Genomic DNA, 26,687 nt, shown 5'->3' with positions numbered 1-26,687 from the left:
AAATTCGCGCAAAGCTACATGAGGACTGACTGCGCTAGCTGTCCCTAATTTAGCAGTGTAAGGGTAATCATCTAATCATCACTCACCGTCAACTCTTAGGCTACTCTTTTCTCAACGAATATTGGAATTGACTTTTATATGCAAAAACGGCTCGTTTGGGTTGAGAAAATATTTAAATATTTTACATAGAAGAGCGAACAACGTTTCGACCTTCTTCGGTCATCGTCAGGTTCACAAAGAAAGAGATAACTGACCGGAAGCTGACCACATGTTTGAAAGGGGTTGTGTAACTGAGTGTCGGAATGTAGAGGGCGGTGTTAGATGTTTGAATATATAATTTTATTTATTTTATTATTTTAATATAGGTATAAAGGCGTTCCTTTATATTGGTTTATTTTGGGTTTAAGTTGTTGTATAAGTAAGGCTTCTTTAATTTTGCGTTTGTTTATGTTTGTTTCTTTATTTAGTATTTGAGTGTTTTCTATGGTTATGTTGTGTTTATTTGACTTGCAGTGTTCGAAAACGTGTGAAGGTGACTTTTTATGTTCTTTGAATCTGGTTTCCATTTTTCTACTTGTTTCTTCAATATAGAAGTCGCGGCAGTTATCACATTGTATTTTGTAAATAATATTGGTGTGGTGTTTGTCAGTGTAGTTTTTACATAGTATAGACCTCAGTTTTGTGCCTGGTTTTTGAATAAATTTGGTATTAACTGGAATGTCATATTTTGTTACTAATTTTTGCCAAATGTTGGTTATTTGTTTGCTGATGTCAGGAATATATGGTATACAGCAGTATATGGTTTCGTGATTTTTTGATTCGTGAGATATATTTACTTTAGTTGGTTGATTTTGCTTTCTGTCTAGGTGTGTGCGTATAATGTTTTCTACGGTTTGTGGAGGAAACTTATTGATGTTGATGAAGTATTGTTTTATTTCAAGTCAAATAAACACAACATAACCATAGAAAACACTCAAATACTAAATAAAGAACAAACATAAACAAACGCAAAATTAAAGAAGCCTTACTTATACAACAACTTAAACCCAAAATAAACCAATATAAAGTAACGCCTTTATACCTATATTAAAATAATAAAATAAATAAAATTATATATTCAAACATCTAACACCGCCCTCTACATTCCGACACTCAGTTACACAACCCCTTTCAAACATGTGGTCAGCTTCCGGTCAGTCACCTCTTTCTTTGTGAACCTGACGATGACCGAAGAAGGTCGAAACGTTGTTCGCTTTTCTATGTAAAATATTTTCTCAACCCAAACGAGCCGTTTTTGCATATAAATTTCTCAACAAGTGGGTTTCTCGACATCACTGATTGGAATTGACTGTCACATTATTTCTCTCCATGGCTGAAAGGGCGAGCATATTTGGTGTGACGGGGATTCGAGCCTTTGACCTTCATTATGTGAGTTGAGCACTTCAACCACAGAAATTAAAATATGCAAACCTCTTTTGGTCCCATTAATCATGCAGCCAACAGATCATCCTAATATCAGATGATCGAGTATCAATCATGGAATGCAGAAGACATACTGTATTGTACCGTATGACACAATGATCCTAACATTGTTTTTACTGTTTCTAACACCTACTATCATCTTCAACTGCGCAAACCGTTTATGTTTTAAGTAATATAACTACTGACACTAGCTATTCTAAACTGTGCAGTAATCAAGTGGAAGTCACATTGCACGTTATTTGATAGTTTGAAATACAAAAATCATAACTTCTTTTCAGTCTCAGTTGCTTGACTTATTGTATGTTTCAGCTTATAATCAGGTTGAATATCGATTTGAAGACTGCAGTTTGCTGTATTCAATGGACTCTCTCTCTCTCTCGGTGTTTGGGTAAGAAAAGTTCATGCCCTGGAGGGTCAGGTTCTCTACGACCTCTTCCTCCTCCCCTTACTTATGTTCTTGCCAGATTGGTATTTATAATTGTAAAACTGAATATTATTTTGATCCTTTTCAGGGCAATGTCTATATATTGTGGCTCATATATAGTGATTATTTTATTCTATCAGCAGAATGTCAAGTTTGTTGGTGGCATCTTTATTATTGTTATTATTATATATATATATATATACTTTTTATTATTTTTTTTATAAGTATTTATTTATTTTTATGTTTAAAATATAAATTAACTGGGAAGAGATATTTAGGACTAGCTTCATCATGTATGAGGTCCCTATTTAGCTCACATAGTAATTCGTTTTTCATCCAGTTCTTATTAAAGTACATTATTGTACTATGTAGGAGTCTATCTGGTACGGTTGGTGTGTTCGAATATTTGTGAATGAACTGAGATGATATAGTTCTTGGAACTCTGCATGCAGTTGTGAGGAGTGTGTTTTGGATTGTTTGCAGTTTGGTTTCAATTATTTTATTGCTTACAGTTATCCATGCTGGAGCTGCATAATCTATTACAGGTCTAATATATGTTTTATAGATTTTTAGTATGTTATCTGTAGATGCTCCACTGTTTTTACCAGTTAGACTCCTAGCATAGTTAGTTCTTCGCCAGACTTTATTTTTAATTTCGTTAACATGATTGATCCAAGTTAATTTTAAATCAGAGGTCAGACCTACAAATTTTGCCAATGGGGCAGTCTGAAGTAGTGTACCATTCATGTATAATTCTGGCTGTTGTTTTTTGGGTTTTGTCAATTTCATAAAGACTACGAGTTGTGTTTTTGCTGTGTTTATTTTTATTCTATATTTTTGACAGTATTCACTCATTCTATTTAGTTGCGGTTATATGACTATTTCACATCACATCACTACAGAGATTTAACTACTTCATATCACATCACTACAGAGATTTTACAACTTCATATTACATCACGACAGAGATTTTACAATTTCATATAACATAATTATAGAGATTTAACTGCTTCATATCAGATCACGACAGAGATTGGACTACTTCATATCACATCACTACAGAGATTTTGTTGGTAAAGTTGAAAATATTTTCACAATCAAATGATTCCACATTGTTTTGCTAGACAGCTCTTCCACAAACTTGTGAATGAGAATATCCTCATCATCTTCTGAGGACACTGCAAGATCAACTTCACCACGAATAGTGCACATCATCTATATTAGTAATCATGCTTTTCGTGACACCTTCTCCAAAGTCTTGAATTCATCCTGACAGATTGTTCTGTTTTCCACTGGATCGATCTGCTGGTAGAAGCCAGTAATAACTTTTTCTCAGTCCCAGAGTTGCTCCTCATTCAAATTATTAATATAGTCTACGGCAAGATTATCTAGAGCCATGACAAGGAATTGAATAGCCTGTTCTGGAGTCTAAATATGCCAGCAATTATCAGCCTAAAATATTTTTAAAAAATAGTCCAAATTTCCCTTTGCTGTGTCTATTAATGTTCCCAAACTGATCTACTTTGTTTTGACCAAGGGTTTCTTAATATTGTCAGTGTGACAGAGTAACAGTTCTCAGTAACCCCTAATGTTTTGATGAGTGATTGGCTCTTGTTTCGAGGCTGCAGAGCAAAAGTATGCTCTAGGCAGCTTGTTTGTTGGATTTACGCGAACCCCTGCTCGTCAGCAAATAATTTTAATGTATCAGTACACTTTCTGACTTAGATCAGCTCACCATTGTTCCATAATATACTCTTTTCATGATGTGGCACTCGACTCCTCTCCTACTGGAGAGATGGCTCCTATTAGTTAACAATCTTCACCAAATAACTGTACTTCTAGTCTCTCTACGTCTCTGGGTGGCTTTGACAAGAATTGAGGTTGAGACATTACTGCTGACATGGGTTTGAAACCATGTATAAACAGTTCCACTCATTCTTGGACTAACCAGATGCCAAAATCGCCATCATTATCCTCATTTCGGGCTCCTCTTTCAGTGAGATTAACTATCGGGGAAATAACTCAATAAACTAATCTGAGTGCCTCAGATATTGTCTTCTCTCTTTTCTGAGTCATAGGTGACAATAGACTAAAAGTAAGGATCTTTCACAAGATCAGCAAAAGTCCAACTTCCAGGAAAGGACTTCTCTTAAATCCAACCATTCTCTCAAATGACAATCTACCTTTGATGTCTTACTCCTCCTTTCTCACAAGTCCTTGTAGTTGTTAAAAATGACATCTTTATAGTCAGAAGTACTTCTAAAGTTAATAACACAAATGTAGCACTTACACACTTCAACAGCTTTTAACACAATTTCCATTAATGATAGTCTATGATTATGATACCAAACTGTTCCATGCCTACCTAGTCTGTAATATATTCAGGTGAATTGAATGTATGTTTCATCTATTGGATATGCCTACTAAATAACATGATATTCGTTCAAAATATTAATTACAAAGTTTTACTGAAATTCTTATTTAACTAAGCTTATGTAAAATGAAACTGGGAAAAGTAATATTGAAAATGAACATTCCTTGTTAAAACACTAAATACAAACAGCGAGGCCCGGCATGGCCAGGTGGTTAAGGCACTCGACTCGTAATCTAAGATCCGCGAGTTTGAATCCCTGTTACACCAAAATTGCTCGCTCTTTCAGCCGTGAGGGTGTTATAAAGTGAAGGTCAATTCCACTATTCGTTGGTAGAAGAGTAGCTCAAGAGTTGGCGGTTGGTGTTGATGACTAGCTGCCTTTCCTCTGGTCTTACACTGCTAAATTAGGGACGGCTAACGCAGATAGCCCTCGAGTAGCTTTGCGTGAAATTTAGAACAAACATAAATAGTTTGTGTACTTTGAATAATCACTCTAGAAGTTGTTTATCTTGGATTGATGTGGTCAAAACTAAGTTTCAGACTAACTAAAACCTGAAATTCTTCAAGAAATGGTCCAAGTCTTCCTTTGTTATGCTTCTTAATGTACCAATTTACCAGGAGAGGCCATAACTTTTAAACATCACCTGAATAACCATTGAAGGACACTGGTTTTTACGCCCGTAAATATCGTCATATTAAGCGATGTTCTCCATGGATGGAGACTTTTCACCGACTTTGTGAAAAACAATGAAACAAAAAGAAAAACTCCAAATGAAAGATCAACTTAACAGTTATATATATATATATAACTTGTATATATATCTTCAGAACAAAGTTTACAACATTACAAGGTGCTAGAAACACGTGGTAGTTTCATATCCCACACGACTAAACTATACCTCAATTTCCATTTACATATTTTCATCTTACCGTTTCTACCACACATAAAAGCAGTTTCTCGACTTCTCGTAATTTCTAGATGTCAATTATCTAAACATTCACTTGTAAATAAATATTCTTTTCTACGACTTTGCATCTTGTCCTTCTGCCTGTTTAACCACTCATTCCTGTTACGTAAAATAATTTTTTATCATAAATGTTTTACTTTAAAATCCACAAACACTATATATTACTTTGCATCTAAAATAAACAGAGATTAACTCTTGTCCTTTTAGTACGGACTCACACCATAACGTATATTCTCATATATGTCATATAATGATCAGTAATCTACCACCCACATATAAACATAACTCATCTGCGCACCCATATATATATATATATACACACACACAGCTTTTCATATAAAACATGTCCGTATCATTTCTGCATGCCTGCTCATCCGTACCTAAACAAAGATTCTCGTCTACCTGATGATTTATATTGTCATTACTCTGCTTGGTAGCTGGAGCTTATGCCATTGCCAACTCCACAAGTCTACTGACTGAGACAGGAACTTCCTTAGTGTCAATAATTCCACTCACTGAAGCAAAAATAAACACAGGTTTTTCTGGATGGTTACCCATAATCGCTGGAAATAAATACTATTGCATTTATAAACTTTATATGTATTCTTTCATGAGAAAAAATACACTGATTTCAACGTACAAAGTTTTAAATCAAAGCCTTGGCCTAAAAAGAAGAAAACAAAACACACGTAAGGAGTTAGTTTTGGTCACTGCCAAGCTTTTTTCAGTCAGCAGATAGTTGGGTTGTAATATAAATTATACAATAATTAAATTCTCACATTTGAATATTTGTTTGTTTGTTTCGAATTTTGCGCAAATTTACACGGAAGCTATCTGCACTAGCCGTCACTAATTTAGCAGTGTAAGACTAGAGGGAAGGGTGCTAGTTATCACCACCCATCGCCAACTCTTGGGCAACTCTTTTACCAACACCGATCGACAGTTTATAACGCCTCCACGGCTGAAAAGGCAAACATGTTTGGTGTGACGGAGATTCGAACCCGCGACCCTCAGATTACGAGTCGAACTCCCAAACCACCTGGCCATGCCTGGCTCACGTTTGACTAAAAAAAAAAAAAAACACACACCACGAAGTGAATATTTTAAAATGAGTGATATACTACCACGTACATGTAATGGCATTCCTCGAAGTGTGAACTAGCCTCTCAGAGCTGTTACAGCTCATTGTAATATTTATATAGCTAGGAAAGTGGGCCCAAGTGCCCTAACCCAGAGCTCAGCGCCCAAACCATTAGGCTATGTCAAGTCTGCTAAGCTGGTGCAAAATTTGCAATGAGTAGTGAAAAACAATTTTAATATCCTCCGATGGGATACCTGTCAGTTTACGGATTTACAACATTAAAGTTCAGGGGCTCAATTCTACGCAGTGAACACAACAGATAACCTAATGTGACTTTGATTTAAATATGCAACAAACAAGCACTTTTAACAGTTATGGAATGAACTTCCAGTAGAGATAAATAAAGAGACTATTTTAATTAAACTAATGAAATGTTGTTATTCCATATAACTAGCTGTAGTATAAATTAAGTGAAAGATCAGTAGTGGTAAATACATATCTTATTTTAATTAAACTTATGAAGTGATGTTGTTATTATACAACTAGATGAGGTATAAATTAGAATGAATAGTAAAAAAATATTGTAACGGTTGCTAAAAACAACTCATTATATCTCCTTGTTATATTAAAAGTAATTAAAGTTAAGATGTAACCACAATAATTTTTTGGAAAGATATAATGACGTAATATTCTGTAAAATTTATATCATAAGCAGTAAAAAAGAACGTCTAATTTAGGATTAATTTCGATAGACATGTGTTACTCTGAACTGTATGGTCTTATTTACGAATTTATCGATTGCAAGAAGCAAAAACACTTAAACATACCTTTGTATTTCCCATCCAACTTCTACATTGGTGCACCTGATGACCTACTGGATAGTCATTCTACAGGACTCTGGGTAGGAAAGCCCACGGTTCGAGTCCGGCTCTGACAAAAACAGATTTGCCCTACGTAATTTGAGGCCTTGAGTACATTATAAGAATGACCGACAATTTTCTTTATTTGATCAAAGTTAGAGCTGTGGATGCTGGTTATCACCTGTCATCCTCTCTCTAGTGTGTTAGTTAAAAACTGTGTAGCTTTGCGCGAATACCCGAAACAAGTCATAAATCGTCAGCTAGTAGGTCATTAATGGAATACAATCTTCACGTTTAATTCAGTGATTATTTCTGCCATTTAGTACATTGTTAACAGATCAGAGACATTACCTTGAACTGTGTGACTGTTTTTCTATGAACTTAAGGCTCGAACTGTGTGATTGTTTTTCTGTGAACTTAAGCCTCGAACTGTGTGATTGTTTTTCTATAAACTTAAGCCTCGAATTGCGTGATTGTTTTTCTATAAACTTAAGCCTTGAACCACGTGATTGTTTTTCTATAAACTTAAGCCTCGAACCGCGTGATTATTTTTCTGTAACCTTAAGCCTCGAACCGCGTGATTGTCTTTCTATGAACTTAAGCCTCGAACTGTGGGATTCTTTTTATATGTACTCAAGGAAACAAAGATAATTTACGTTCAGTTGTAATGAGTTTTTTATCAGCCGTTAACTCGCTAATGGAACGAATATTTTACGTTGAGCTCTGATTTTTCTATCAATTTATACGAACAAAGAAACTTTACGTTGAACTGTGTGTTTATATCTATCAACTTCTAAATTGTTAATGTAAGAGAGACACTGTGTTAAATTATATTATTCTTTCTATCATCTCGTTAATAGTTTGGTTTGTTTTAAATTTCGCGCAGAGCTACTTGGGGGCTATCTGCGCTAGCTGTTTCTAATTTAGCAGTGTAAGACCAGAGGGAAGACCGCTAGTCATCACTACCCACCGCCAACTCTTGGGCTACTTTTTTACCAACGAATAATGAGATTGACTGTCACGTTATAAAGCCCCCATGGCTGAAAGGGCGAATATGTTTGGTGTGACGGGGATTCGAACTCGCGACCCTCGGATTACGAATCGAGGGCCCTCATTAATAGAAATGAGACGTTACTTTCAACTGTATGTTTGCTATTCTTCAACTTCTAACTCTGTTGGAACAAAATTGATATGAATATTAGTAAACCTGACAACCTTCGATTTACATTATTGTATATTTTGAACAAAACCGAGAATATATATATTATTTCTTTAACTAGTCACCTTGTTAGAGACTTAGAGTTATGGAATTTCAAGTGTGTAATATATGTTCAGGTGTTTTAACTTGTACTTCCTTTTGCTCACAATTTCTGTGTTAGGAAACGTTATTTTTTTATAACAAGCAACATATACTTTTGTTGTTAAAACTTATAAACAGGTCTATGTGGAGACACGTCACTACCCATTTTAAATGAATATATATATATTATTTTACTGATTACCCAAACGTTCAAAAGTATATGATTTTACTGGCTGGATAATTTTTTGAAATGTCAGTAAATCTTTTTCTTCCTTTGTTTTTATTTTTAGTGAAACAAAAGAAGGCAAAAAGACAAACTAAACTTTCCATAAATATGCAAATATGTGTTATCTTCATTGCACTTAAGTGATTATAAATCATTTGTATGTTATGTAACTAATGGTGGATAAGATGTTGTTGTTTTTTCATAATCTTACAAATGCTTAACCATCAAGACAACTTCAGCTGATACAGTAGGAAAAGGCAAACACGTGAAAAATAACAGATCTTTTATGATCATTATGCACTTATAATCAGTCCTCCAGAGGGAGCTCCTATAGATCGATCGTAGCAGAGGAAAGACGTGCACACGTACACGATCAGCTTTCTGTATTGATTTTTACTGAACTTCTTTGATTGATGAGTCCTGCTGGTGCAGGATCGATATATCCACAGAGCTTCAGAAAACAATTATCAGATAGAACGGCCAGAGTTCTACTTAAAGATAACAATAACAGCACCTGGAGAAATAGCAAGATGATACTATGGTTGCTCTTACGTACGTCAAAAAATAAATATAACCAAGCTTAAGTTAAACCTGAGTATAAAGTCAGTAATTGTTTCGGAAATACTACAGATAGCTTTTTATCTGATTTTATAAATATTTTAAAGCAAAAACAACCAATGGATGATATTTATAACTTTTCCTCGGCATATCTTATTATAGGAAAAACTTGTATTTTTATTTCGTTTCAAGTTTACATCTTCGAAAAGCGTTTCCACAGAGCTCAAATAGACTTCTTTGTCCTCTACTTTTATGACCCCACGGTGTATTCTTGGTTACACGTGTACCAAAGATGGTCTTAATATGTAAGAAAGTTAAAATAATCTTTTCTTATTATCAGACAACTTCGATAAAATGCTTTCTCACACATAGAACTGTAAAGAACTATACTAATAGCATACTGAAGAAAACTATCTGGTTGAGGACTGGATTGTGACTTTCAACGATAGCTCTTAGCAGTTTCTTTTATAAGATAATTACTCAGCTTTGATTTTGTGTGTTAGTTTGAATTTTCTATACTTTAAGAACTAACTGTGAGCCCTTTTCAAGATATTGGAACATTATGTACAGTGTATCAAAAAGCATAGAAGCCAGAAGAGAAAGAAGATCCACTTTCAATACAGGGTAAAGGATCCAGTTTGCCTCTTTTATAAGTTTCAACACATTTGCGATTTTCTTTTTTCAAGCTGAATTGAATTTTCGACCAAAATGATTAATTGAATAGCTAGAGATAAAAAAATAACAAATGGAAAGTCACATAAGTTAATCATTAAATTGTATTTTCACAATCTTACGTCTTGGTCTTTGAACTGTTTATTTGTAATTAAGCACAAAGCTATACAATAGGTTGTCTGTCGTCTGCCCACCGCGGGTATCGAAACCCAATTTCTAGCGTTGTAAGTCCACAGGTGGTCTTCGAATCCTTCTCATTTCCATGCGCGTTCCCGTTATCCAAGAAGGTTAACCTTAACGTGTATTCTCAAGGATACTAAGCAAGTCACTGAATTTCGAGTGGAAACCAAGGAACTGGCCAGGTGGTTAAGGCACTCTACTCGTAATCTGAGGGTCGCGGGTTCGAATCCCCGTCGCACCAGACATGCTTGCCCTTTCAGCCGTGGGGCGTTATAATGTGACGGTCAATCTCACTATTCGTTGGTAAAAGAGTAGCCCAAGAGTTGGCGGTGGGTTGTGATGACGAACTGCCTTCCCTCTAGTCTTACACTGCTAAATTGGGGACGGCTAGTGCAGGTAGTCTTCGTGTAGCTTTGCGCAAAATTCAAAACAAACAAACAAATAAACCAAGGAACTAACAGTCACTCCAACGAAGCGAGAGATTATGAAAGTGGGTGCAGAGACCATTAATAAAAACTACGCCTGACTTATGAATCTTTGATACACCCTGAATTTTTAATGACTGATTTCGAGCAGCTTGTTACTATCTGAAATTCCCTGAGGTGAGCGTTGTGATTTTCACTAGCCTGATGATCAGCTCTGATAAGTGTTCGTATTACTTGTCGAATCTGCTTTCAGTAGTTCTGGTATTTTTCTTGTTTTACAAAGAGCTTTTCGCGTGCTGCTTTAAGCTGCTATTTTTTTAGAAGGTCTGATAAGTGTTAGCGCAGAGTTGAGAATTCTTAATGGTTTGCTTGTTTATTTTTAAATTTCGCGCAAAGTTACATGAGGGTTATCTGCGCTAGCCGTCCCTAATTTAGCAGTAGCCACTCCTTTACTAACGAAGAGTGGAATTCACCGACACGTTATGTAACGCTCATGGCTGAAAGGACGAGCATGTTTCGGCGTGACGGAGTTTCGAACACGCTATCCTCAGATTACGGGTCGAGCACTCTAACCACCTGGCCATGCCAGGCGCCATTTTTTTTAATGGCATATTTCTGTGGGCTCTTTAGGTAAAGGTACTGAACAATTAAGACTGGATATTTTGATGAAAGTATGGAAACTTGTGTTTCTCCAGCTATTAGTTTCTAAACATTTTTTCTGACATTTCTATAATAGTACGTTATGTGCCCATTCACAATGACATAGTTTTCGTTTGTTTGTTTTCAATTTTAACAATGACCTTTGGAATTTATTAGGGATTTTTTTTTTTCTGACAGCAGGCTTATAGAAAACCAAATGGGATCTGTGTTGAAAATCATATTAGGATCTTCTTTATTCTTGGAGTAAATTGATTAGTTAGAACATGATTTATAACATGTTTTTGATTCACGAGCAACAAGAAGGGGTCTCTACATGATCACTTGCTTAATCGATACGATTGTTTATTCAGGTGAAACTATGATTAAAAGTCATTTCGTGCATAGTTCGTGGATGATTGTTGAAGAAGATCTTACTGGAGTTCTACAATAATCTTAAACGTTCGTGACTGGAGTCGATTGGTCATGAGGTTCTTTAAGTTAAGCCGGAATGTTTTCTTGAAACGATACTACTTCGAAGTAATTGATGAGACACAGATCAGTTAATACCAGATAATCCTTAAATATTCGAAACGCTGAGAAACGTTCTTTGAAAACTGCATGCACTACTTATCCTCATCAGGTTTATTGGATGAGAAGTTACAGTGAGACTCTGAAAGAATTTCGTGATAAAGGCAGTTTAAACATTTCATACACTAATTAGTCCTCATCAGGTTTATTAGATAAAAAGTTACAGTGGGAATCTGAAATATATGTGGACCAGTTGCTACATTTTTCTTTATTCATTTGTGGGTGTGTGTACATACTTGGGGGGAGGGGGGGGGGCGAGAAAAAATTGAAAATGTTGTTTAATTAATGCCAGTGAATAGAATTGCCCAAAACTGGACTAGTGCTTTTACTCATGGATAGAAATCATTAGAAAACAATAACGCGCTTGGCACTCACAGTGGATTAATTTCACTGAATCGATACAGGCCTCATTGCGTGTTGCGTTCTGCGCTTATTGTGACCCTAGTAAGCAAATATAGTAATTGAGAGCAATAGTTCTGTCGATGAGCAAATATCATAGCTTAGGACAGAACAGTAAACATTTGAGATTGTAGTAAGACGATAACAAAGGTAATCAGAAATGACATTTAAAAGTTTATTACATAAAATCGTAAGACAAAAGAGCACTGGTACGTCCTTTTAGATTATTTATTTGTTTTTTAACACAAACTACGTTGGACTATCTACTGTGTCCACCGAAAGAAATCTAACTTTGAATTTCAGCAATATAAGTCCGCAAACATACGGCGCGTCTTATCGTGTTGTAATCTTAACAATGTGATCCTGAAAAGAATTATGATAATAGGGATAAAAATATATAACAATGCGGACTTTCTTTGTTATGAGTTTTGTCTCAGGTCTAACAACTGACAATGTATTTCTGTCATAAAAAGAATTTGGAGTTTGTTTTTGAATTTCGCACAAAGCTACACCAGGGCCATCTGCGCTAGCTGTTCATAATTTAGCAGTGTAAGACGAAAGGGAAAGCAGCTACTCATTGCCACCCACAGCCAACTCTTGGGCTACTTTTTTACCAAGGAATAGTGGGATTGACCGTCATATTATAACGCCCCCACTACTGAAAGGACGAGCATATTTGGTGAGATAGGGATTCGAACCTGCGACCCTCAGATTATGAGTCGAATACCTTAACTAAATTTGGAGTTAGAGACGTGTATAAGCTCAAATGAATACAGAGATTGAATCTATCGTAATAACAGGTGTATTTATATATCCATTTAATCATCGTCGTTCTGGTCAGAACTTGAATAGTTGACCAGTAACACTTCGGTACATTTGTGACCTCGTTCATGATTTATATTTTTTCAGAAACCAGATTCATTATACCATAAAAGAATTACAGAAAATAAGTATATAAAGCATTACGTGTGCGCAGCATATTTTTGCTGGCTTTATTATCCAGATGTCTACATGTTTCATCTTCTTTCTTAATTAAATATATAAATATATTTATAACTTCTTTTGTGTATTTATCAATATATGCACAATAATAAATCTAACACCTTTGGGTATTGTTTTATATGAGTAATGAAGAAATATGCAATGTCAGATTGATAGCTGGAATTTGTTTTAACATACACATATATATGTTTTAACATACAAATGTGAATGCTTGAACCTAAAATAAAATGTTTTCAACGGCTTATATTTAGATATTTAAATACACATCGGCATCTACTACTTATGGGAACACGAACTCAAGATAGAAGAACTAATGGTGGACGCTGAGAGTATGTCGTCGGTCACGTGTCATGAATTGTGTTTATGGACTGTCCAATCGGGTGAACTTTCGGACATCTGTCTTTTGGAGTAGTGTCCGCAAGCATTCTGTCCTTTCATTGGTTTCTAGCGCCATTTTTGCAAGCTAGATTTAATTTATTGTAAAGCTATTCCTCATTACCGCTTTTAAAGAAATATTTATATTGTTCCCGTCGACATGATTTATCATTAAACTCTTCTCTTTTTTTATTTTCATTGTTTTCATTGTGTGTTGTGACATTGGTCATGTAACACAAAGTACCTGGAATCATTCTCTGCTCCTTCGCTTCTGATAAGTTTTAAGTTGTACACATCAAAACCAGTGTGGTAAGAGGGAAACCAAAATCAGCTACCACAGTAACACATGCGAATAACACTGGTAATAAACAAAAATACAGTAAATTACTTATAAAATAAACGAATGGCCTGGTAAAGGTTTGGTGGATACTACTTCAGTAGATGAATAAATTTATTATCTACTATATCTGTAACATATTTCGTTTATTTTAATTATTTCGGATTATTTTAGTTGTAACCAACTGTTACGAACACGGTTGTTTACGTTTCGTTTTTATCTGCAATTACATCTTTCGGAAAAAATAATTCCGAATGGATTTACTTCGGTGGATTCAAACATACCCTTTTAATACCCTATTAGAGCGAACACGAACCAGTCCAATGTTCGATAGGAAGAGGAGAATTTATTCTTCATTAATATTTAGTAACAATGAGCACCACGAGGAGCACGCACGCACATGAAGAACGATTTACTCTTACTTTAATATTTATTGGGGAAATTATTTGTAGACCTAATTCATGGTTTGTAAATTAATTATAAGAAAGCTAATTATAGTTGAAGTACATCACTTAAAGAAATTAATGTGCAATCTTAAATTCTATTTTCTAAAGCCGATGGTAAAGAATTCACAAGAGCCATTACTAGTTATAGATTATCGAAAACATTCAATATATGATATACGATCTTTTTTAAGTATCAGTTGTGGGATAAGCACCGAAATAAAACGTCTGAAGTATAAATGTAGACTTCGCGCGCGTGTGTGTGTGTGTAGATTATATATGCCCGTACATATAAATATTTTCTAAATACAAGTCTACGGATTTACGACGCTAAAATCAGGGGTTCAATTCCCCTTGGTGGGGTCAGCAGATAGCCCGATGTGGCTTTGCTATAAGAAAAACATTCTAAGTAATTACGTCTTTATTTACTCCCCTCGTGGCTCTTCGTAAGTCAGTAATTAGAAAAAAAAAAACATTCAATATTATTTGATAAGAAAATAACATTCATTTGTTGAGAAGTTACTAAGTAAGTTTATTAAGAAGAAAAACATATTACTTGAAAAAAGTACTAAAACGATAACTGCGAAAGTGATCGTTCAGTCGGTCAAGTAAGCAAATATGTTTAATTTAAATAGTTGCTTTATCCGATTCATGCTGTTAAACTTGGTTACAAGGATTTAAAGTCCGGGTGTCAAAATACTAACATTTTTATAACTTTCTTCTGACTTGGTAAATTCCCTATAGCAAAAGAACAACTCACTCTAGTGACTGACAGGGATCATAGTAAGGAGCTGATTGGTTGATACGTAATCACGTGACATTGTTTGCGCTGAATATCATTACCGGCCGGACGGAAGGGACCTAGGAGTCACAAATCATTTCTTATAGTGGCATCAGCTTTCATTATGAGCTCCTATTTTAGTTGTATTTCACAAAATTATTACCCCAACAATCACAGCGAGCAGTTACAACAGTCAAGTTTAAAACACGTTCTGAATTATGGCGAAACACGTTTCTCTCAGTATGCTCAGCAGGGGCCACGTTATGCCCCCACGTGCGAGATTTCAACCATGCCCAATGTTTTACCTTTAAACACGACTATTTACGACCAGAATACACCAGTCGTTTATGATAATGGAACAAACTTAATTTTTAACCCTGCTTCTGAACAAAGGCCTCACGACTTATCTTTAGCTACAGATAACAGAATTTTTTCCTCGTGTAAATCACAGACATCTCCAGCTCCCCCTCTTACATCCTCCAGTGCTGCATCAACTCATCATTCTTACAGTGGTCACCAAATAGAACCATTTCAACAATCACATCCGCAGGCTGTCCATCCGAACATTTACTCGTGGATGAAATCATACACAGGTTAGTATCAAAACCACAAACAAGGCATTTCCTACTCATTTCTTAAGTCCCCCATTTCTTCTTCTTTTTTGCTGTTAGTTTAGCTCATTTATTTGCCTTTTACGTTGTGCACGCTTCGTTGCCTCTAGCTTGTATAATCCTACAACGTCACGTGTAGTCTCGATCTTTGCGTGACGTTTTTTATATTGTTTTTCCTTGTTGTTGCTGTTGTTTCCCAATGATATTAATCTCCGTTTGAACTAGTTCTAAGAGTAAAACCTATGGGTGCTTAAAAATTGTTCAGTTGCTCAGACGTTTCTTTTGTACAGTCTTTATCTGTTTGTCGTAGATTCTGGTGAAGTACCTAAGAGAACACGGCAAACTTATTCTCGTTACCAGACACTGGAGTTAGAAAAGGAGTTCCATTTTAACCGCTATCTGACTCGACGCAGAAGAATCGAAATCGCCCATTCTTTAGGCCTGACAGAACGACAGATCAAAATCTGGTTCCAGAACAGGCGCATGAAAGCCAAGAAGGAAATGCCCAAGGATCAAAGCTCTACATTTAGTAATAAGTCCAGTTGATCTCTTTAAGTTCTAAGATATCATTATATCCGAAGCTTTAAACCGTATAGATCACACACACACATATGTGCATGTTATTTAAAGTATGCACTTGAAAATACTGAAAAGCGTGCGTACACGTGTTACTCTATAGAAATTTACAGTTATAAGAAACTATTTCGGTAGCTAAATGCTATTTAGCACACAAATAGTCATCTAGTCTTGCAACGTACGAACTTTCTATTATAACGCTAAACATGACAGCGACGGTTAATTTATTGCACTCAATAGAAGCTCCTAGGGATGTTTTAAACAATCAGTCTATGAAACTCAAACCTCGATTTACAACCTCTGCCCACAGCCAACGGGGAGAAATGCCAAGTTTAGCCGGCGTTTGACCGCTGGCAAGATTGGCACTTTAACCTTCTATTTTGTCTCACAACATAAAGTGTTTAAGTTTAAGTTATCTCAGAATTGGGACTGACGGGTTTATGACAGTGGGGTGTTATACACGTGACAAAGGGTACAGTCAGATTGTAAATCCTACAGTGTGGAGCGTCTTTGCATAAAACTACCTTAGCCAAGCCTATACCTCTGCAAATTTAAGCTTACTTTACAGTTAAATTAGCTCTTACAACCAAGTCAGTATGTCGGTGGTTCTCAATTTTATGGCTTATCATAACATACCATCCCTTAAGTCACTCTTACCTCGTAAATTAGACGGCCCCTGATAGTCAATCTGATAGGTGTTCGTGTCGGTTTTTTCGTTTAAAATCCCGAGTTGTTGTTTTTTTTCAATACAGTACATAACTGATCTATGTACATCTAAGTATTGTGAAGTACATTGTAAAGAAAGAAGTTATCCTTGCATGATATGAAACGTGACATTGTATAAGTAAAAAGCCGCCGTAGAAATAAAAAGAGCGACAGTCCGGTAGAGAATCGCCTAGGTCACGCCTTCCGTGATTCGACATGGCGTACACTTACGAGTACGAGGTTAAGCAGAGAAAACAGGATTTTAGCAGATAGCTTTCACATTATTACCGCGTGTGGCATTCAGATACTGGAACATATAGCCTGTTGTATAAATCCTATCCAGCCATGGTCAATATAAGATAGCAAAAACCGTAAGTTTCGACAGGCTTATTTTTACATGTATAACTTACTTAACTATAGTATGTATTATTAACATACCTTTAAAACAATTGCAATGTTCAAGTTTTCTGTTTAATGTTATTCATATAGATATAGGGTAAGTTAAATTGTATGTACACATGCATAACTAACATATCACATATAAATTTTTAAAATTTATGGTTTATATATGATATATGGTTTATGAGGTGATAAACAAAAACGTTAGTTTTCCACACTTACAATTTTTCTTCATGCGTATTTGTGAATGATGTTTGCTTTACATATTAAAACGCATTAGTCGTTTCTCTACTTTAATCGCAAACTGATAAATATCGAAAAATAACTAGTTTAGTTTACCGATCGTAACAACTAACTTTTGGGCTGCCCTATGTATAACGTATATTACACTAAAATTGCACACAGTTGCAATATATTTCTAAGTTACAAGACAATCAGTATGAATAATCAAGTTTTAGATCTTAAAATTTAAACTTCAGTAACTAACAGTTCGTACAATACAAGAGTAATTTGTTACAGGGTTTAACAATCACCATTTATCCACTGAAAGCTTTTCTATTGATATTGTTAATAACAGTAATTTATATCAACGATCATCCTAAACTTGGTGTTTTAATAGCTAGAAAAACAAAGAACTTTCTTCCTAAAGGTCGACAATATGTGTTGTTTTATGGTCTATGAGACGAAGTAAAATTTCGTTAAAACGTCACTAAAAATATAGTTTTAAGTTTCTTTTATTAAAAACTCCAGTGTGAATCTTATTTTAAAGTTTACGAGACATATCCTTAACGGATCAACTATGAGTCCACTCCAGTGGATACTGATTTGGATCAGTCTATAAATTCTTTGATACGTGCCATTGAAAAACTGCATGCCTTATACAAATTTTAAAATATACCGGAACAAAAAGCATATAGTTTAACGTTGAAAGATTATTTAAACATGTATATATTCATTTTCAAAGTTAGAAGTAATTTATAGTAACTACTGTGCTTTGTAATCTTTTTGATGTACGCTTTTATGATGATATTTCTATTACGTCTACCTCACTTTGCCTTTTTACTGCTGGCATGTTTACTCTTGAAGGAGCATAGGTAACTTTATTACTTTGATAATTCATTTACTTGCCTTGTTCTATGTGACACTGAAAACGGGTATTCTGAAATATGTTTTGAATACATATATATACATATATATATATATATACATATATTAATAATTGTATTGAGATTTTGTCGTTTTGGTCGATATGTGTTTTAGACGTAGTTAACGTTAGATGCTGTTCGGTCAACATATTGCTGTAAAAGTGTGATGTCTAATAAGTTCAAATATTTTGATTTCTCGTAAACTGAGTGACAATATTAAAACGTTCCTATAAATCGCCAATGATAAGAACTCGACTGCTATTTAGATAGCTTTTATATGCTTGTTTGTTAAACATGTAAGTGGTATGAATGTATGTACTAAAAAACGTTCAAAATCAAAATATAATTCATAAAATAAGAAACTATAATCTGAGAGCTTTAAAAAGGAAGACCTACCTTATTCAGGGTTTAAAGTATTTATTTATTTGTATATATATTACATATACATGTAAACAGCGTGTATAAGCCATACCAAATAATTCTATGTTTGACTCAATCAAAATATTTTCCGTGATTTAGAAGTTTGCTGTCCTTATGCGATGAGTTATAGTATCGTGCGCTAATTTTGTTCTGTACTAAATTGTGTAATTACTGAAAATATAGTGGTGTTGAGAAGAAATTTAGTTTTATTTAATATAAACACAATCGTATATATGAATATTATTTAATTTTCATTTTTATTTCAGGGTATGAATGTCGTACGACAATTGCTTTCAGGGTATATTAACTATCATTAACACGAGTACTGTTTGATTTTCCACACTGTAAAACGTTATTAAATCAAACTAGACGACGATTAGTCTTTAGTTGTACTTGTAGAAAATAATAACAGTATCACTGATGTTCGTTTATTCATTAGGTAAAATAGAGTAAGCCTTAGAGCTGTGAAAATGTTTTTCTTCCATTATTTAGAGTTTTAGGAGAAAAAAACAAGTTTTAGGGCTATCAGAGTTGCTTTGCTTATTATTTAACGTTTTAGGAGAATTAAGTAAGTTTTATGGCTATCAGAGTTGCTTTGCTTATTATTTAACGTTTTAGGAGAATTAAGTAAGTTTTATGGCTATCAGAGTTGCTTTGCTCGTTATTTAAAGTTTTAAGAGGACGAAACAAGTTTTAGTGCTATCAAAATTGTTGTTTTCATTATTTAAAGTTTTAGGAGAACGAAGTAAGTTTAGCGCTATCAGAGTTGCTTTGTTCTTTATATAAAATCTTAGGAGAATGAAATACATTTTAGTGCTATCATAAGTGCTTCACGCATGAATTAAGTTCTAGAAAACATTAGCTTTTAGTCTTAAATTTGACCGATGTTTTCTATTTCTTATGGAATATTTCAAGTTGTAGTTTTTAACCTTTTATGTTGTATTATGTGCCATAAGATATTAATGTATCAGGTTGTTTTTCTTCTTCTTTAACTGCTGATGTTATTGTTGCTAAGTAGTTTTTATTTTTAAAAAGCACAGTATATTCAATATAACCCTCAGCTAATTAATGTTGGACAAAAATCTGAAATCACTTCGTTCGTTCACTAGGTGCCTCAACGACCTATTTACAATAAGTTTACATAAAAATGAACAATAACAATAAAAGTGTTGTTGTTCTAAAAATCTGTAGGAAAACAATGTTGTTATAACTCTTTTCACTCATTAACTGTTATATATGTGGAATGACTGGAAAACAACAACAACACATGGATATCGATCAACATTAATTACTTTTTAGTACTGAATTAGGTAATAAGAGAAGCACGCAAACGGTTTTCCACTTCTCAACTGAACCTAAAATATTATAACATGGGAAGAGACCGCCACGTAGAGTGATTATTCATGATCAGTTTCTATATTTAAGGAATCTCTCGTATGCACATAACCGTGCTTAAGTTATGACTTTTAATAATTCAATCATTTCCGTATCGCGATGAAAGTAAACACTCGCGAGCTTCGTTTCTTTAACCACCGGTAATTAAACTTTCTCTGTAACATTCTTTGCTTGATTTAGAAACGTGTATATTGTAAGAATTATGAAAATCATGTGCTTCATGAAATTACGTGGTTTCATGTCTAAAAAGCAATTTATTCAAATTTAGTGTAAGAATATTGTAAACTATTAATTGCATCTCAAAAATCACAACCTCTATTTTATATCTTAAAGATGATTTTTACAGTCTCCATGATTTTTGTTAAATTTAAGCTTTTAAGAAACGACCTAATTTACAACAACGCATAATATTAGCTCTGTATGTATACGACTTATTTTTTAATTGTATAACTTTTGTGATTTGTTGTTTTATCTTTAACCATTAACTTAAGTGAATACGCACAAATGGCAACTATTTATTAAATTGATTTAAACGTTTTGCACCCATGACAATTAGAAGACCTTTAGCTGCATGAACAGCTGTGTGTTCATTATCTTAAGTCGTAATTTAATTTTTATACAGTTGTGTAAGACATTGTAGTCGACTCCACCAATTATATGCAACAATTCTTGTCTCATTTCATGAGTCTTTTATAAAATTACATCAACCTTTTCTTTTTATAATAGTATATAAACCTAACACATGATGCCTTCTGATAAGAACTGAACAAAAATGGACGTTCCTGTGTAACTGATAGGTTTTCTCTAATATGTACGGTTGAGCTCCACAAGTTTATCAGTGCGCTAAAACTAAATACTGTTTACTTAGAATAAATATATACCTGTTTGTGTGGTGTGTGTGTATGTGATTCTATGCTTTAAAACGGATCATATCAGACTCTATTGTAGATGATATATAGACATATATTGTTTTCAGCGAATACGTCTACGTCGTTGTGTGGAAGTATGTGATTTCGAGTACGTATTAAAAGTGGCAAAAATAATGAAACGAGAGGTAGTCAAATGTATGTACGAAAATTTATTATACTGTGTAGTGATCAATATTTTTGTATATCTATAACTTGTGACCAGAAAGATAAAAAGGTTAAACACCTTTGAGTATTTAATAGTTAGCTAAAACAATGAAAAGAATGTATTTTTTTCTGATGTCAAGGCCAAAGAAAAACCATTACTTTCTACCAGAACATTATCAATCAATCAACATATGCGTTATTTTTTGTGAGAATAAAGTGCATGATGACTAATTGTCTTTCAGTTGAAATAAAAATCCATGATTGTGTCTAAATTTATTTTGGTTTTTTTATTAAAGAATATATTACAACACAAGTCAGTATTTATTAAATATTTAGTTTCTACCATGGTTAATGGAGACATAAAAAAATTCATACTTTTTATTTTATTTAAATTATATTATAAGTTTTCCAAAAACGAACGGAGCCATTCAGCTAAGTAAGTTAAACAAGATGTAATTCAACCTACTGACATATTGATGGATGCGGAACTGAAGTGATTGTGGACAATCATGCAATTCCCTAATCAAACACAGAACGTTACAGCTGTATACAACATATATTATATTTTAGCGTTTATATTATCAGCTAGAGCTAAGTAAACTGAAGTTCACTTTTTTTTTTGTGGTTATGCATGGTCAAGGCTAGTAACCATTCATAGTTACAAACTATAAACATGGTTCTCATTACCTTCTACAACTTGATTTATCTTTGGAATGTGTATTATCTCAAGAAACATTTTTATTCCTTTTAAGAAGTTCAAAATGTGGTTGGCCATGTATAATTACAAAGCATGGATTTTGATTAAAAGATTCGAGACACGTGAGATAACAGGTTTATTTACGTACGTGATCATGTCTCACTGTAAGAGACAAAGCATTGTACACAAACAAATTTATTGTTAGTTTGCTTTTAGAGCAAAGCCACATTAGGCTGGCTATCTGCTGTGTCTACCAAGGGAAAAAGTAACTTTATGATCTCACGAACAGCTGTCTTAAAGCATCACAATATTCATTATTGTTCGTACGTTAAGTGGGTACATCTTGTAAGACACATAATGTGTCTTGTTAACATGCGTTTTAGACTCGAAGTCAAAAACTGAAAGCCATTCACATAATCATGTATAATCTTTGCGAGCAAGTGAAAATAATTGACGCGTTACCTTTTAATCAAAACAACACTTTCACTTCTTAAAAATGCAATATATACTCTATCGTTGCTAGCATAGTCCAATATAAAAAAAAATATTAACATATAAATAACTATGTATTTAGCCTGGAGAGACTGCTTATAATAAATTCTGTAACCGGAGTACGATGTGAGCAAAAATGAAGCTATATCAACATAATAAAAACGTATATAATGTAATAGGTAAGGAATGACTGAGGTTTGTCTTATTCCAATGGAAATACATTTGGTATGAGAAGTACCAGATGAAACATTCAACCACGTCAATATACCTTTTTGGACGAAAGGTCTGGCGGGCTAGAAAAGTAAAATGTTGAAAATAAAACTATGTTAAAATCAAGGTAAAATGTTCCTCAGAAGTTATCGACTCCTTTCTAATCAAATCCACTGTTTCTTATCAGCCTTCAGTTACTAATGATATTATGTAATGTTTTAGACACATGTTTGTCTGTAGATATACATATCACTAATAACCTATAGTTAACAGAGATACGAGCGTGTGTGCAGAGAAAGAAATGGAAGTATCAGGAATGGTAACATAATTCATTCTGCTAACGTTATTTTCTCATAAACTTTTTCTTGTATAATGATGAACCTTTTTTTTTTAATTTGCTTAAATTTACATAGAAATGCACGTGCATGTCTGAACAAAATGTCTATTTAGAAAGTAACACAACACTCGTCTAGCACACATTCGTTCAAATTAGTAAAATATAGGTTTAACAATTTTTTTATAATTTGCCCAAGATAAGTATTACATGTAAATAAACTCACAGAGTGTTTATAATTTTTTTCGTAATTGGAACACAAAAAGCTATTAATACGTAGGATGATACACTGTAACACGGTACACACATGTTCTTATCTCATATGTACATCTAATTTCTCACTAATTTACATTATTGTCTGGAATTGGAACAGAAAACGAAAGAGTGTATAGAGAAAACACATGAACACATGGTTTGCCGTTCGTTAGCACGTCTTTATTCATGATTTTGTTATTATGAGGTATATGTAATGAATGGTAACCATTCCTAATTAGAAGTTATGTTTACAGCTCGAAGATAAGTAGAAGAACAAGCTATTCATATCTTATATCATATTCAGATGTGTGTAGGTGCATTAAGAGTCTCCCAAAACAAGTACATCCTAAGAAATTACAGTGTTTATTTAGAAACCCAGCAAAAGGGATAGTAAATATTAATGCGCAAAATTCATGTCCTGATTCTATTCTTCCCGTACTACTACTGTTTCCCAAACGCTGATTAAACTGCGGTGTATTATAGGTCAAAAGTGTTGTTCAGATAATTTAAATAGAAGAAGAACTGATTCATGAAAAGACGAATCGGTCAATATGACCCACAATTAAACTATGCTAGATTTTTACATATTGTAAATATGTGAAGTTGAAAATTAATTTATTTCTGTTATACCGTTACATACAGCCATAATTATAGTATACATATATATGACAAAGACACGGTTACCATAGCTGAAATGTTAAATAATACAGATGTTAAAACTATTCCTTTGAAATTAATGTTCGGTGAAGAACTGAAACGTATAAATAATTTAAAAATATAAAAAGAGTAGATTTTTAAAAATGTGACTTTTAATCTGACAATGACTTGATGTTATTGATCGAAACGTTCTAATCAGTAAAATCCGAACTTGAATTGTGTAACAATATTTTTCAATTACGTATTTACCTGCAACGTTATATAAACACATTCTACATAGGAGCGTACAGTAAGGAAACACTTTTACATTATATAAACACATTCTACATAGGAGCGTACAGTAAGGAAACACTTTTACATTATATAAACACATTCTACTTGGAAGCATACAGTAAGGAAACACTTCTACATTATATAAACACATTCTACTTGGAAGCATACAGTAAGGAAACACTTCTGCATTATGTAAACACTTTTACTTGAGATTATATAAACATATTCTATAAACTTTTACTTGAGCATACAGTAAGGAAACACTTCTACATTATATAAACACATTTTACTTGAGAGCATACAGTAAGGAAACACTTATACATTATATAAACACATTTTACTTGAGAGCATTATATAAACATATTCTACTTGGAAGCATACAGTAAGGAAACACATTATGTAAACACATTTTACTTGAGAGCATACATAAACACTTCTAATTATACATTTTACTTGAGGAGCATACAGTAAGGAAACACATTATATAAATACATTCTACTTGGGAGCATACAGTTTTACATTATATAAACACATTCTACTTGGAAGCATACAGTAAGGAAACACTTCTACATTATATAAACACATTCTACTTGGAAGCATACAGTAAGGAAACACTTCTACATTATATAAACACATTTTACTTGAGAGCATACAGTAAGGAAACACTTTTACATTATATAAACACATTTTACTTAGGAGCGTACAGTAAGGAAATATTTCTACATTATATAAACACATTCTACTTGGAAGCATACAGTAAGGAAACACTTCTACATTATATAAACACATTCTACTTGAGAGCATACAGTAAGAAAATATTTCTACATTATATAAACACATTCTACTTGAGAGCATACAGTAAGAAAATATTTCTACATTATATAAACACATTTTACTTGAGAGGATACAGTAAGAAAATATTTCTACATTATATAAACACATTCTACTTAGGAGCATACAGTAAGAAAATATTTCTACATTATATAAACACATTCTACTTAGGAGCATACAGTAAGAAAATATTTCTACATTATATAAACACATTCTACTTAGGAGCATACAGTAAGGAAACACTTTTACATTATATAAACACATTCTACTTAGGAGCATACAGTAAGGAAATATTTCACCTTTACAAAACAATATTTTAACTAACAGGCATACAGTAAGGAAATAGTTATCGAAAACTCTAGAATATCACTTCTAGAAAAAAACAACTGAAAACTGTATTTTTGCATACCGAACATGATAGTTAACAAAAACCTTTTTATAAGTCTATAAATTTAGAATATTTTTACATTACATATGTTACGTGCTTAAAAAAGCATATTAAGCATTTTTAAAATTATATTAACTCGTGTTTATTTGATAAAGATCCAGAAATTGTGTATAATAACATTTTCATTGACGATTCTTATACAGAAGTTAAATCGATATTCCTTTTAATGTTAAACAGTGTTTTATTTTATTCAAAATGAAATATTGAAACATATATTTCAACAGACAGTAATCTACTTGTGTGCAGTTCAATGTATACTTTCATTGCGCACTGTGTTGTATTTGATGTGTGATGTTCATTGGATTTTCCCTACAGTGTATTTGTTTATAACAGCGAAAACCTTGTTAACATAAGAAGACAGAATTTTTTTCAATTATTATTACAAAGAAGACGATGTATTCAATCTTTCATCTCTTTAATGGTAAAGAAACAATATATTTGTAAACTAAACAAAACTTAGTGTGGTGTATTTTCATACGTCTTGTATTGCTGTAAAACATCGCGGTTAGACGCCATTTTGGTTTGCCGAGAAACACGGCATTGGTTTGACGGAGAACACACCACTCGGTGCCCACCGTATATGCTCCGCCTCTAACTTCATCGGAACTGTCGCCATGACGACGGCTGCAGCTCCCGGCTGTATCCTCAGTCTCGCAGTAAGTTTAGTTGTTAACCAATGTTTGATATCCACATGCAACAAAAGTTGGCACGACGTTTTCTTACGTTGGTTTCATCATTCTTTCTTTATTTTCCATATCCTGTCTTAAGTGGCAAAAATAGGAAGTTAGAAACAAAAAAAAGAAAGAAAGAAAAGGAAAACAGACTGAGCGAGTTACAGTCAAAATACGCAAAATATAAAAACATGACGAAAACATGAAAAATACGTCGGTTTAACTCTCATGTTTTGATGCTAAGTTAACTTCGACTTCTTTCGCTCATTAGATGTTTTAATGCTTTCAATCTGTAATCTAATGGTTATTTTACAGAGCACCTTATTGATTTTCATTATACTCTTAAAAGTTGATTTGTGAAGCTGTGAGATGATTCATATA

At 33.6% G+C, this 26,687-nt stretch overlaps 1 protein-coding gene across 1 annotated transcript; it reads left to right on the top strand.

Annotated features, from left to right (window-relative positions):
* Positions 1-15,177: 15,177 nt before the first annotated feature.
* Positions 15,178-17,531, top strand: LOC143225065 (uncharacterized). Its single transcript, XM_076453764.1, has 2 exons — positions 15,178-15,707; positions 16,036-17,531. Exons 1-2 carry the CDS (start codon positions 15,239-15,241, stop codon positions 16,269-16,271), a joined length of 705 nt encoding a protein of 234 aa, XP_076309879.1. The 5' UTR covers positions 15,178-15,238; the 3' UTR covers positions 16,272-17,531.
* Positions 17,532-26,687: the final 9,156 nt, after the last annotated feature.

The sequence above is a fragment of the Tachypleus tridentatus genome, chromosome 9, assembly GCF_004210375.1.
Source record: "Tachypleus tridentatus isolate NWPU-2018 chromosome 9, ASM421037v1, whole genome shotgun sequence".
In the NCBI taxonomy this organism is placed as follows: Eukaryota; Metazoa; Arthropoda; class Merostomata; order Xiphosura; family Limulidae; genus Tachypleus; species Tachypleus tridentatus.
The sequence above is the reverse complement of the archived record's forward strand: the minus strand, read 5'-3'. Positions and strand labels throughout refer to the sequence as shown.

Coding starts and splice junctions, on each gene's coding strand:
- LOC143225065 (XM_076453764.1), top strand. CDS start 15,239: ATGAGCTCCTATTTTAGTTGTATTTCACAAAATTATTACCCCAACAAT. Junction 15,708..16,035: donor GTGGATGAAATCATACACAG/GTTAGTATCAAA, acceptor TGTTTGTCGTAG/ATTCTGGTGAAGTACCTAAG.